General features: G+C 47.7%; 1 protein-coding gene across 1 annotated transcript; it reads left to right on the forward strand.

Annotated features, from left to right (window-relative positions):
• Positions 1-12,382: 12,382 nt before the first annotated feature.
• Positions 12,383-13,507, forward strand: NPY4R2 (neuropeptide Y receptor Y4-2). The gene has a single exon (XM_077822966.1). It carries the CDS (start codon positions 12,383-12,385, stop codon positions 13,505-13,507), a length of 1,125 nt encoding a protein of 374 aa, XP_077679092.1.
• The last annotated feature ends 1,053 nt before the right edge of the window (positions 13,508-14,560 follow it).

A 14,560-nucleotide genomic window follows, 5' to 3' on the forward strand; every position in this document is an offset into this window, starting at 1 on the left:
CTGTTTGTCTTGACTATCAGCAGAACACATACATTTCTAATCAACAGAGGGAGCTAGCACTTCAAAGCTGGGCCGTCAGCAGAGAACAAAACTCATTGGCTACGTTCCCTTTGCAGAAAGAGAGAGAGAGATGCCTTCCAAATCTCCCATCGCAACAGAGCGAGGACAGCAAATCTCTGCTGCTCCTGAGTTCCTCTAATCTGTTGCTGCACAGATTCCCAGCACGAGCAGCTACCTTCTTAATCAGTGTGGATGTTACCAGGTGAGAATTTTCTGAATACTTTGTTTCAACTTTGCAGGAGGTCAGATTAGATGATCGTATTGGTCCCTGCTGGCCTTAGAATCGATGTATCTATTAAATCACCACTTGGGAGGCTGTCAGTTTATGCTGTAATCATGATTTTGTTACTTGTTCTGATCTTCCTCTTTGTACTAGGTATTTCTGTCTGATTTCCTATCAGAAAACACTTACCAAGAGTTTTCTGAACTCAAGTCCATGGGCAAGTGGTATTTTGAAAGAGCATTATGATCTCTCTGCCTGAGTGAAATGATTGGATTTGAAGTAGGAGTTGTTGCCATATTGGGTTATTGTTTTATTAGAGGCTTTTAAGAAAGAAAAAGTTTTAAAACAGGAGAATCTAGATGGAAAATGTTAGAGTCTAGACTGCTTTGCAATGCACTGCTCTGTGAGTGGCGTTTTTAGCAGTCCAACTGTACCTCTATGCCTGTTTGCTCTAGTTGTCTAATTTGATTTGTATTTCAGTTAGAAATAGAGCCATGTTTGCTGGCTGGGTCGTGCAGCCTAAAATCAAGAGATGCTTGGGGAATGCAGGGTTTACATAAGTCAGATTCCCAGAAAAAAAGGACTCTTCTGCAGCCCTTTAGTCCCTTGCGTATATGTTGCAGGTTTTTTTAGGATTCAACTCCAATCCAGAGGCAAAGGTGAAAACCATCGGTGGTGCATGAACCACTGGCTCAGGGAGGCTGGCTCCCAGTCCAGCCCCTTCTGCCTGAGCCCCCACACCTTCCATGCCCCCCGCTGGAGCCCAGAGCCACCCCCTACCCCCCACCGTGGCCACTGGCCCATGCCCCAGCCCAGCCCCGCCCTCCCCAGCCCCAGAGCACTGGGAGGGCAGGCAGCACGTCCCCAGCCTCCCAAACAGCATCCGCCCCCAGCCCCAGAGCACCGGGTGGGCAGGCAGTGTGGCCCCAGCCCCAGAGCGCCCAGAGAGTGGGCAGCTCAGCCCCAGCCCTTGAGTGCCTGGAGGGCGGGCGGTGCGGCCCCAGCCCTAGCGGGGCCACAGCACAGGGGAAGACAAGCAGCAGAGCTGGGACAGGGAGGAGGACTGGGGGGGGGGCGGGGGGCGGAGTATGGATGGGACATGCCTGGCTGTTTGGGGAGGCTTAGCCTTCCCCAGCCTATGATACCTGACACCCATGGTGAAAACACTCCTGGAGGCTGATCCAAAGCCTATTGCAGTCAATGGAAATACCCCCATTGGCTTCAACGGGCTGTGAATGAGGTCCCAAGAGAGTGACATGAGTGGCAAAATGGCAATAGATGTTGTTTTCCTTCTATGTTACAGCCGTTTCCCTTGGCCTTTGTCTGTCTTGCTCGTTAGATTGTAAGCTCTTGGCAGTATGGACTGTCTGCTACTCTCAATTTGAGCAACTTTTGAGCAACAGGAATCTGTCCTAGGCACTACTGTAATAAACACAATTATTAACAATAAGAAATAATGGTGCAGGCAAGACTTATGATAGTAAGGGAGTGCTTAGTTATAATTCCATGTGTGATGCATGAAGCAATGCTTGTGAATAGGTGATGGAGCCTTGAGATCCTTTGGGGGAGGACGTAGGACATAAATATAAGGTCACTCTATTGTTCCTTATTTTCCTTGAACTACTTTTCCCATCATGGTCAGTGGAGGAAGAGAGGCACCGAACTGTGAACCCAAGAGATATGGGGTTTATTCCTGGCTCTACTACACACGCCAGGCTGATAGGCATGTGAACCTGGGTAGAATGAAACTGATGCCCTCTGGATAGTGGACAAATCATTTCTCACCTCCATGTGCCTGAGTTCCCGGCTCTGTGGAATGAGGGTAACAATTCCTCTTACCTCAAAGGCGTGTCATGAGAGTAAATGTGTTGGAAGCGCTCTTCCAATGGAGGGTGCTATAGAAATGCAAAGTATTAAAAACACTGGACTTTTAACACAACAAAATACATTGCAGAGCCTTCTGATACACTCCATGATAACTTTCTTTATCTCCATCTTACTAGCTTTCTGTCACAGATCTACAGGGCATGCTCTGTCTCTGACCTTTGTATAGACCCTCTAGAAGCATCCCCCTCTTAGGGTATGTCTACATTGCAATCAGGAGGTGCAAATGCAGCATGTATACACATATCTGAAAAAAGAAAAGGAGTACTAGTGGCACCTTAGAGACTAACCAATTTATTTGAGCATAAGCTTTCGTGAGCTACAGCTCACTGCATCGGAATGCATCCGATGAAGTGAGCTGTAGCTCACGAAAGCTTATGCTCAGATAAATGTGTTAGTCTGTAAGGGTATGTCTACACTACGGAATAAGGTCGAATTTATAGAAGTCGGTTTTTTAGAAATCGGTTTTATATATTCGAGTGTGTGTGTCCCCACAGAAAATGCTCTAAGTGCATTAAGTGCATTAACTCGGCGGAGCGCTTCCACAGTACCGAGGCTAGCGTCGACTTCCGGAGCATTGCACTGTGGATAGCTATCCCACAGTTCCCGCAGTCTCCGCTGCCCATTGGATTTCTGGGTTGAGATCCCAATGCATGATGGGGCTAAAACATTGTCGCGGGTGGTTCTGGGTACATAACGTCAGGCCCCCCCTTCCCTCCCTCCCTCCGTGAAAGCAAAGACAGACAATCGTTTCGCGCCTTTTTTCCTGAGTTACCTGTGCAGACGCCATACCACGGCAAGCATGGAGCCCGCTCAGGTAACCGTCACCGTATGTCTCCTGGGTGCTGGCAGACGTGGTACGGCATTGCTACACAGTAGCAGCAACTCATTGCCTTCTGGCAGCAGACGGTGCAGTATGACTGGTAGCCGTCCTCGTCGTGTCCGAGGTGCTCCTGGCCACGTCGGCTGGGAGCGCCTGGGCAGACATGGGCGCAGGGACTAAATTTGGAGTGACTTGACCAGGTCATCCTCTTTAGTCCTGCAGTCAGTCCTATTGAACCGTCTTATGGTGAGCAGGCAGGCGATACGGATTGCTAGCAGTCGTACTGTACCATCTTCTGCCGGGCAGGCAAGAGATGAGGATGGCTAGCAGTCGTACTGTACCATCTTCTGCTGAGCAGCCATGACATGTGGATGGCATGCAGTCCTTCTGCACTGTCTGCTGCCAGCCAAAGATGTAAAAGATAGATGGAGTGGATCCAAACAAGAAATAGACCAGATTTGTGTTGTACTCATTTGCTCCCCCCCCTCCCCTGTCTAGGGGACTCATTCCTCTAGGTCACACTGCAGTCACTCACAGAGAAGGTGCAGCGAGGTAAATCTAGCCATGTATCAATCAGAGGCCAGGCCAACCTCCTTGTTCCAATAAGAACAATAACTTAGATGCACCATTTCTTATTGGAACCCTCTGTGAAGTCCTGCCTGAAATACTCCTTGATGTAAAGCCCCCCCCCCCTTTGTTGATTTTAGCTCCCTGAAGCCAACCCTGTAAGCCGTGTCCTCAGTCGCCCCTCCCTGCGTCAGAGCAATGGCAAACAATCGTGCATTTGCGTTGAGAGTGCTGTCCAGAGCAGTCACAATGGAGCACTCTGATGGGGCTAAAACATTGTCGCGGGTGGTTCTGGGTACATATTGTCAGGCCCCCGTTCCCTCCCTCCGTGAAAGCAAGGGCAGACAATTGTTTCGCGCCTTTTTTCCTGAGTTACCTGTGCAGACACCATACCACGGCAAGCATGGGCCCACTCAGGTAACCGTCACCGTATGTCTCCTGGGTGCTGGCAGACGTGGTATGGCATTGCTACATAGTAGCAGCAACCCATTGCCTTGTGTCAGCAGACGGTACAGTACGACTGGTAGCCGTCCTCGTCATGTCCGAGGTGCTCCTGGCCACGTCGGCTGGGAGCGCCTGGGCAGACATGGGCGCAGGGACTAAATTTGGAGCGACTTGACCAGGTCATGCTCTTTAGTCCTGCAGTCAGTCCTATTGAACTGTCTTATGGTGAGCAGGCAGACGATACGGATTGCTAGCAGTCCTATTGCATCATCTTCTGCCGAGCAGGCAAGAGATGAGGATGGCTAGCAGTCCTACTGCACCATCTTCTGCCGAGCAGCCATGAGATGTGGATGGCATGCAGTCCTTCTGCACCGTCTGCTGCCAGCCAAAGATGTAAAAGATAGATGGAGTGGATCAAAACAAGAAATAGACCAGATTTGTTTTGTACTCATTTGCCTCCTCCCCCGTCTAGGGGACTCATTCCTCTAGGTCACACTGCAGTCACTCACAGAGAAGGTGCAGCAAGGTAAATCTAGCCATGTATCAATTAGAGGCCAGGCTAACCTCCTTGTTCCAATAAGAACAATAACTTAGGTGCACCATTTCTTATTGGAACCCTCCATGAAGTCCTGCCTGAAATACTCCTTGATGTAAAGCCACCCCCTTTGTTGATTTTAGCTCCCTGAAGCCAACCCTGTAAGCCGTGTCGTCAGTCGCCCCTCCCTCTGTCAGAGCAACGGCAGACAATCGTTCCGCGCCTTTTTTCTGTGCGGACGCCATACCAAGGCAAGCATGGAGGCCACTCAGCTCACTTTGGCAATTAGGAGCACATTAAACACCGCACGCATTATCCAGCAGTATATGCAGCACCAGAACCTGGCAAAGCGATACCGGGCGAGGAGGCGACGTCAGCGCAGTCATGTGAGTGATCAGGACATGGACACAGATTTCTCTGAAAGCATGGGCCCTGCCAATGCATGCATCATGGTGCTAAAAAATGGGGCAGGTTCATGCTGTGGAACGCCAGTTCTGGGCTCGGGAAACAAGCACAGGCTGGTGGGACCGCATAGTGTTGCAGGTCTGGGATGATTCCCAGTGGCTGCGAAACTTTCACATGCGTAAGGGCACTTTCATGGAACTTTGTGACTTGCTTTCCCCTGCCCTGAGGCGCATGAATACCAAGATGAGAGCAGCCCTCACAGTTGAGAAGCGAGTGGCGATAGCCCTGTGGAAGCTTGCAACGCCAGACAGCTACCGGTCAGTTGGGAATCAATTTGGAGTGGGCAAATCTACTGTTGGGGCTGCTGTGATGCAAGTAGCCCACGCAATCAAAGATCTGCTGATATCAAGGGTAGTGACCCTGGGAAATGTGCAGGTCATAGTGGATGGCTTTGCTGCAATGGGATTCCCTAACTGTGGTGGGGCCATAGACGGAACCCATATCCCTATCTTGGCACCGGAGCACCAAGCCGCCGAGTACATAAACTGCAAGGGGTACTTTTCAATAGTGCTGCAAGCTCTGGTGGATCACCAGGGATGTTTCACCAACATCAGCATGGGATGGCCGGGAAAGGTACATGACGCTCACATCTTCAGGAACTCTGGTCTGTTTCAAAAGCTGCAGGAAGGGACTTTATTCCCAGACCAGAAAATAACTGTTGGGGATGTTGAAATGCCTATATGTATCCTTGGGGACCCAGCCTACCCCTTAATGCCATGGCTCATGAAGCCGTACACAGGCAGCCTGAACAGTAGTCAGGAGCTGTTCAACTACAGGCTGAGCAAGTGCAGAATGGTGGTAGAATGTGCATTTGGACGTTTAAAGGTGCGCTGGCGCAGTTTACTGACTCGCTTAGACCTCAGCGAAACCAATATTCCCACTGTTATTACTGCTTGCTGTGTGCTCCACAATATCTGTGAGAGTAAGGGGGAGACGTTTATGGAGGGGTGGGAGGTTGAGGAAAATCGCCTGGCTGCTGGTTACGCGCAGCCAGACACCAGGGCGGTTAGAAGAGCACAGGAGGGCGTGGTACGCATCAGAGAAGCTTTGAAAACCAGTTTCATGACTGGCCAGGCTACGGTGTGAAAGTTCTGTTTGTTTCTCCTTGATGAAACCCCCCGCCCCTTGGTTCACTCTACTTCCCTGTAAGCTAACCACCCTCCCCTCCTCCCTTCGATCACTGCTTGCAGAGGCAATAAAGTCATTGTTGCTTCACATTCATGCATTCTTTATTCATTCGTCACACAAATAGGGGGATGACTACCAAGGTAGCCCAGGAGGGGTGGTGGAGGAGGGAAGAAAAATGCCACACAGCACTTTAAAAGTTTACAACTTTAAAATTTATTGAATGCCAGCCTTCTTTTTTTGGGGCAATCCTCTGTGGCAGAGTGGCTGGTTGGCCGGTGGCCCCCCCACCGTGTTCTTGGGCATCTGGGTATGGAGGCTATGGAACTTGGGGAGGAGGGCAGTTGGTTACACAGGGGCTGTAGTGGCAGTCTGTGCTCCAGCTGCCTTTGCTGCAGCTCAACCATACACTGGAGCATACTGGTTTGGTCCTCCAGCAGCCTCAGCATTGAATCCTGCCTCCTCTCATCACGCTGCCGCCACATTTGAGCTTCAGCCCTGTCTTCAGCCCGCCACTTACTCTCTTCAGCCCGCCACTTACTCTCTTCAGCCCGCCACTCTCCTCCCGTTCATTTTGTGCTTTCCTGCACTCTGACATTATTTGCCTCCACGCATTCGTCTGTGCTCTGTCAGTGTGGGAGGACAGCATGAGCTCGAAGAACATTTCATCTGGAGTGCGTTTTTTTTTTCTTTCTAAGCTTCACTAGCCTCTGGGAAGGAGAAGATCCTGTGATCATTGAAACACATGCAGCTGGTGGAGAAAAAAAAAGGGACAGCGGTATTTAAAAAGACACATTTTATAAAACAGTGGCTACACTCTTTCAGGGTAAACCTTGCTGTTAACATTACATACATAGCACATGTGCTTTCGTTACAAGGTCGCATTTTGCCTCCCCCCACCGCGTGGCTACCCCTCAACCCTCCCCCCTCCCTGTGGCTAACAGCGGGGAACATTTCTGTTCACCCACAGGCAAACAGCCCAGCAGGAATGGGCTCCTCTGAGTGTCCCCTGAAGAAAAGCACTCTATTTCAACCAGGTGACTATGAATTATATCTCACTCTCCTGAGGATAACACAGAGAGATAAAGAACGGATGTTGTTTGAACGCCAGCAAACATACACTGCAATGCTTTGTTGTACAATGATTCCCGAGTATGTGTTACTGGCCTGGAGTGGTAAAGTGTCCTACCATGAAGGACTCAATAAGGCTGCCCTCCCCAGAAACCTTTTGCAAAGGCTTTGGGAGTACATCCAGGAGAGCTGCGAATGCCAGGGCAAAGTAATCCTTTCACATGCTTGCTTTTAAACCATGTATAGTATTTTAAAAGGTACACTCACCGGAGGTCCCTTCTCCGCCTGCTGGGTCTAGGAGGCAGCCTTGGGTGGGTTCGGGGGGTACTGGCTCCAGGTCCAGGGTGAGAAACAGTTCCTGGCTGTCGGGAAAACCGGTTTCTCCGCTTGCTTGCTGTGAGCTATCTACAACCTCATCATCATCATCATCTTCTTCGTCCCCAAAACCTGCTTCCATATTGCCTCCATCGCCATTGAAGGAGTCAAACAACACGGCTGGGGTAGTGGTGGCTGAACCCCCTAAAATGGCATGCAGCTCATCATAGAAGTGGCATGTTTGGGGCTCTGACCTGGAGCAGCCGTTCACCTCTCTGGTTTTCTGGTAGGCTTGCCTCAGCTCCTTCAGTTTCACACAGCACTGGTTCGGGTCCCTGTTATGGCCTCTGTCCTTCATGCCCTGGGAGATTTTGACAAAAGTTTTGGCATTTCGAAAACTGGAACGGAGTTCTGATAGCACGGATTCCTCTCCCCATACAGCAATCAGATCCCGTACCTCCCGTTCGGTCCATGCTGGAGCTCTTTTGCGATTCTGGGACTCCATCATAGTCACCTCTGCTGATGAGCTCTGCATGGTCACCTGCAGCTTGCCACGCTGGCCAAACAGGAAATGAGATTCAAAAGTTCGCGGTTCTTTTCCTGTCTACCTGGCTAGTGCATCTGAGTTGAGAGTGCTGTCCAGAGCGGTCACAATGGAGCACTCTGGGATAGCTCCCGGAGGCCAATACCGTCGAATTGTGTCCACAGTACCCCAAATTCGAGCCGGCAAGGCCGATTTAAGCGCTAATCCACTTGCCAGGAGTGAAGTAAGGAAATCGATTTTAAGAGCCCTTTAAGTCGAAATAAAGGGCTTCATCGTGTGGATGGGTAGAGGTTTACATCGATTTAATGCTGCTAAATTCGACCTAAAGTCCTAGTGTAGACCAGGGCTAAGGTGCCACAAGTACTCCTGCTCTTTTTGTGAATACCGACTAACATGGCTGCTACTCTGAAAACAGCAGCAAAGCTGCAGCAGCTCAGTCAGCAGCATGGGCTAGCCCTGGGTATGTATCTGAGGAAGTAACCCAGAGGTGTTTACACATGCTCCAATCACAAAGCTAACTAGGCTACCTCTATATGTGCTGCTATCATACTTCCCAATTGCTTTGCAAACATACTCTTAGTGATAGTCCTGGGTCTCCACTTTTTACAAGGGGAAGGCCTGTGTCCCAGCTATCCTAAGACTGGGGCCTTAGCTCCAACAACCCTATTTCTCACCATGCCTCTTTCAGCAGGTCCAGATGAACCTGGACCCCCACTGGAGACTTACCCTTTTGGGAGCTATGCAACCAGCAGATGGCTGCAGGAACACAGGACAGTCTTCTCAAAAAACAGATGTCATCTATTAGTCACCTGGAATACAGTATTGAGGGTCATTAGATTAGAACAATAATGCAAGGCCTACAGACCCCTGTGCATGCTGGCAGCACGACCTGCCTGTCTTGCTCAGACATCCACGATTTCATCCCTGCCCTGGTATGGCAGGATCTTCCGTTCTATGGTCTCAAGTCCTAGCCATGCTGTTTTCACATATCCTGCCCCCCCCATGGCCAATAGTTGTGAAAAATCAGTGGTCTGATGGTTGGCCTCCATTGTATCTACAAGGGAGCTGCATTCACAGGCTGTTTGCAGTGTTGTTGTAGTTGTTGTAATATCCTGCTGCTCCCAGGATATTAGAGACAATGTGGGTGAGGTCATATCTTTAATTGGACCAGCTTCTGTTGGTGAAAGAAAAGCTTTTGAGCTACACAGAGCTCTTCTTCAGGTCGTGACTCGCACCCAATCACTGCCTTCCTTTCTCCACCATCCCAGAAAGGAAATTAACCCCTTTACACCCAGGTGGTAACAATACAAAAGCGAATGGGGGGAAACTAAGACATATGTATTCTTCCTAGAAATAATATGGACATTTTCCACATTCTCCACTCACTCAAAAACTGAATTATCCAAACACCTAATCTGTCAAGGAAAAGAAAGGTAGAAAGAAAGAGAGAAGGAAAAGGAGGGCGGGGGGGGGGAATCTAGATCAAAGGTTAACATCGCTTTTAAGCCAAATCAGAGTCAAGAACACCAACTCTTACACGTGTGATTGAATATCGCAATTAGACACTCCTACATGTTTGTCTTATAGAACATTCCACTTTCTTGCTGATTTAATTTTCTCCGATCAAGCGGAGAAAAGAGATTGAAGCTCCTTTTACTTTATTTTTGATTGAAACTTTTCTTTTGGGTTCTTGAGGGCAGCAACTTCTGACCCAATTGATACAATGAATAAAGATGAAAAAAAATAGCCCTCCTCCACACCGCACTGGGCACCTGTGCACATGCTGTTCCTCAGCAATAAATGCTACTCAGACGACGAGATAAGCTTGCCATACCATTTTATTTACCTGGTAATATTCCAACGATTGCTTTTCTGCAGCCGTAAAAAGTTTATCTCAAACTCACAAGCCTGTATGGGTAGCAGTTATTGCAGAGTAAAGATTTATGCAATCAGGAAATAATGGCTTTCGGTGAGTATATATTTACCTTGCATGTTGCGAGCCTCAATACTCCACGTAGCAGCCTGCTTATTCAGGTGAGCTCCCTGCAGGGGTGATGTCTGCTCCTTCCCTGCTTGGATGCATCAGAGGATTTGGACTCCAGCACAGGACCATGGCACTGGCTCTGTGGAGGATAGGGGTAAATGCCTGCAACAATGGAATGCACAGTCCTGTGCAAAGCCGGAGTAAAAGGGACTTGCTCTGGGGTCGGGGGGGAGGGCTGTGGGTGGAGTATCAGCAGAGTTGGGCTACGGACACTGCTGGAGCCCATGTCTGGGATTTCCATTGACTCTTAATGGGCGTTGTGTGCCCAGCTCCCCTTTGACAATAGGTTGCAATAGTAGTCAAGGACCACTGTGCCCTGTCTATCCAGTTATTACAATGCTGGGCCACCCTTGACTAGGGACTTCCCATTGTGCCAAATTATGCGGTGGTTTCACAATGGGAACTAATATAAACCTAGAGCTGGGTGGGAAATTCCAAGATCTCGACAATTGTTGTCATTCCAAATCAGGATAAAAAGTCAAAATATCATTTTTTTTCACATAATGGAAGGTCAGTTCAACATTGAACTGTGTCTGCCTGAGTAGCTGCATTGCATCATGGGAGTTGTAGTTTGAGTTGCATATACCCCCATTTTTCTTCTACAGGCAGGGCTCCCCAGCTGCAATATATTTCCCATGATGCACCCTGATAGGAGCATCCACCATTGGGGGGGAGGGGACACTGCTGTGCATCATGGGATATGTAGTGGCGCCAGGGAGCCTAGCCCATAGAGGAGTGTGGGGGCATAATGTACCTGACTTTAAACTCCCAGGAGGCACTGCAACAGCTCAAGCAGAAAAAGGTTAATGTAGAATTGACCCAAAATGAAATGTTTGTATTTGGTTGGACAAAGGAAAGCTTCAATTTGAGCTGGCCCATCCTGAAACAAAATATTTCATTTCTGGTGTTTCCTAATGGAACATTGAAAAATTCTGGCAAAATTGAAATTTTCCCACAGAAATTTGCAAAGGAGAGAATGAAATCAGCTATGCAGCTCTTGTTACTACTGACAAGAGTCCAATTAGCTACGCAACTCACTGAAAAATATACCTTTATTGGCTTCTTTCTATTACTTCTCTAAATAACAATGGGAATGACAAGAAAAATCTAATGTATATTATTCCTTCAAATGAACTAATCTGATGGGAACTCCAGCTGTGCCAAAAATTAATTCCACCTTTGAATAAAGGATTTAGGGTCTGAATTTCAGAAGTGCCAAGCAGCCAAACTGCTGGAGTCAATAGGAACAGTGCATACTCAGCACCTCTGAAAATCAGGTCTTTATTGTCTAAATTTATTTGAAAATAAAGTATTGGTTGGATTAATAATAAAAAAATCCCTTCAGCATCCCATTAGTTCATTAATCCCCCGTCTCTTTCCTTCTGACTTCGCTCATGGTCAATTTTCCTTTGCAGCATCCAAAACTGACTAACAACCTTTTACCAGGCTGTGTGAAAAAAAATATTCATAATTTCATTCGGATTTTGTGACATGGCAATTTCAGTCTTTGTGAAACTCTCACAAAATTGATGATTTGATACTAGACCCTGCACAAATGAAGGGCCATTTCCACAGTTGGAATAAATCACATAGTCCTTTTGACTTTGGTGGAGCAAGGCCAGTTTACACCAGGTGAGGATTTGGGTGTGAATATTTGTAAGGTGCTGCTGTCCAGTTCAAACTGGAGATAGGGGGTGTTAAGAATGCAATAGTGTGTTCCATTCACGGACAATTCATGCCACATGTTTTTTTGACTCCGCTTGATAGAGTTTGCCAAAGCCAACTAATTCAGCCTGGTTTGGCATCAGAACTTTGCAACTCCAATGAGTTTCATGTGGTTTTCACCCCAAACCATCATTTGACCCTGGCTTACTTGAAGTGAAACTCTGCAGTGCTACTGACTTTCAGGAAATTATTTTGGTTTAACCTCCCTACTGGCCCATTCAGTCACAACACTGCTGACTCCAGTGGAATTAAACCTGCTTACTCCAGGAGTGCCTTTGGTCCCATTTCACTGTCCAGCAAACTACTCCAGTTTATGGTCTAATGCAGTGAACCAGAGGAAGATGGAAAAGTGTTCATGGGGGAAGAAAATGCTCATCACCCCCAGAAAATTCTGTTTCTTTAATTTTGCTAGAAGAGATGAACTAATCTCTCTCTTTTCTTTGCAGGCATTTCCAGAGTCTCTACATAACGGAACAGAAGAACTTACGGTAGGGCCCTGAAGACCCAGATCCTACTTGTTTCCCTGCATATTTCTGGGCTCTCTTTTTGATTCCAGCATGAGCAAGACTGAAAATCTTAACATGGTCCCTCCCTTTCCATTCAATAAGAATTGGAGTTTAGAGCGAGGCTTCCTCACACATATCCCAGGTCACTGCAGAAACACAACTGACCTTACTGTCTTTTTAGTTGCCTCATATAGCTTAGAAACCATCCTAGGCATCCTCGGAAACATTTGCCTGATTAGTGTCATAGTCAGGCAGAAGGAGAAGGCCAACGTCACCAGCATATTCATTACCAACTTGATAGTCTCTGACTTGTTCATGAGCATCGTCTGCCTGCCTTTCACCATCGTCTACACCCTGATGGACTACTGGATATTTGGTGAGGTCATGTGCAAAATGACTTCCTTCATCCAGTGCATTTCTGTGAGTGTGTCAATTCTCTCCCTTGTCCTCATTGGTCTGGAAAGACACCAGCTCATCATAAACCCAACTGGCTGGAGGCCAAGCATCCCCCAAGCCTATCTAGGGATTGTAGTCATTTGGACATTAGCTTGCCTTATGTCTCTGCCCTTTCTGACGACCTCCGTCTTGACATATGACTTGTACAAGCAGTTCTCCTATATTACGGATTCTTCTGCCGACAAGGCCATATGTATGGACTCATGGCCTTCTGACCAGCACCGACTCATCTACACCACTGCCTTGCTGCTGTTCCAGTACTGCATCCCTCTCTCCTTTATCCTGATTTGCTACCTGCGTATCTATTTACGCTTGCAGAAGAGAAAGGACATGTTTGAGAAGAGTGCATACAGTGGCCGGGTGGTTCAGCTGAGGAGGATAAACATTTTGTTAGTATCCATGGTGGTTGCCTTTGCTGTTTGCTGGTTACCATTGCACGTTTTCAATAGCATTGAGGACTGGGATTACAAAGCCATTTCCCCTTGCCACCACAACCTTATTTTCTCATTGTGCCATCTAGTAGCCATGGCTTCCACCTGTGTCAACCCTGTTATCTATGGGTTCCTAAACAATAACTTCAAAAAAGAAGTGAAGTCGCTGATACTGAGCTGCCAGCATAATTCATCAATGGAAGAATATGAACATTTACCTTTATCATCCATGCAGACTGAAGTCTCCAAAGGCTCCGTGAGGTTGAGCTGTAGACATAATTCCATCTAGTCACCAGGGAACATCTTCTGAAGTCTCCACTGAAGAGACTTCAGGGAGGTTATTACACATGGATGATAAAAGCAATTGATGGCACCATAGTCTGACTCCAACACGTGCACCATAGCCAGCTGCTGTCCAATTTTTGGAAGAACAGTCATTGACCGCAAGGAAAGATAATCAGTATAGATAAGTGAGGAAGATCAAAGGAGATACCGAATTGCATGTATTGGTGAGGTGGCGCAGCTCTGAAAACAGACTTCATGCAAACGGGACATGTGCACAAGAAGTTGCTTTGTTTCTAACTACTTAATAGACATCTATGGTTGCACACAGACAGCAGGGTCATCAGCTAAGCTGCAGACCCTTATCACTGAGGGTAGAACCTGGGAATTCCAACTCAAACACTTGAGTTAGTGGAAATTCTCCTCTGTCAGTATTAGTAGGAAACATACATACGATAGGCTGACCACTAAGTTTACGAACAGAATTATAAGACAGGATTGCCTGCAATAGCAGGGGACTGGACTCGGTGACCAGGAGGTTCCTTCCAGCCCTAGGTCCTCTCTGCCTACATACCTCTAGGAATGTGGGTATATATAATGTGTACATTACTGACCCCCTCTCACCCACTATTAGGAAACACTCATCTTCTCAGCTGATGAGGTTCACAGTAGTTCACATCCAGCAGATCTGTAACATATCTGTAACTACTTACATACAGACATTGGTGGCAGTTAAACCTGCCCATGCAGCAGGGTGATTCAGCCATGAACCTGTCACTTCAAAAACCCCACAGGCTTCTACCACTTGAGCTTCAAGGAAATCTCTAAAAAAGGAAAAGGAGGACTTGTGGCACCTTAGAGACTACCAAATTTATTTGAGCATGAGCTTTCGTGAGCTACAGCTCACAAATCTCTGTTCACGCTAGGGCTTCTCGTGTACCCTCTTTTGGCCAGCTTCTTGATGACAGTATTCCAGAAAACTACACCCCATGGCACACTGAACTCGCACAAACCAGAACCATTGCTCAGTAACAAGGTGCATCGAGAACTAGCACCATCT

This window comes from Eretmochelys imbricata, chromosome 7, assembly GCF_965152235.1.
Source record: "Eretmochelys imbricata isolate rEreImb1 chromosome 7, rEreImb1.hap1, whole genome shotgun sequence".
In the NCBI taxonomy this organism is placed as follows: Eukaryota; Metazoa; Chordata; order Testudines; family Cheloniidae; genus Eretmochelys; species Eretmochelys imbricata.

What these genes read in the sequence shown, in the direction of transcription:
- NPY4R2 (XM_077822966.1), top strand. Translation starts at nt 12,383, where the DNA reads ATGAGCAAGACTGAAAATCTTAACATGGTCCCTCCCTTTCCATTCAAT.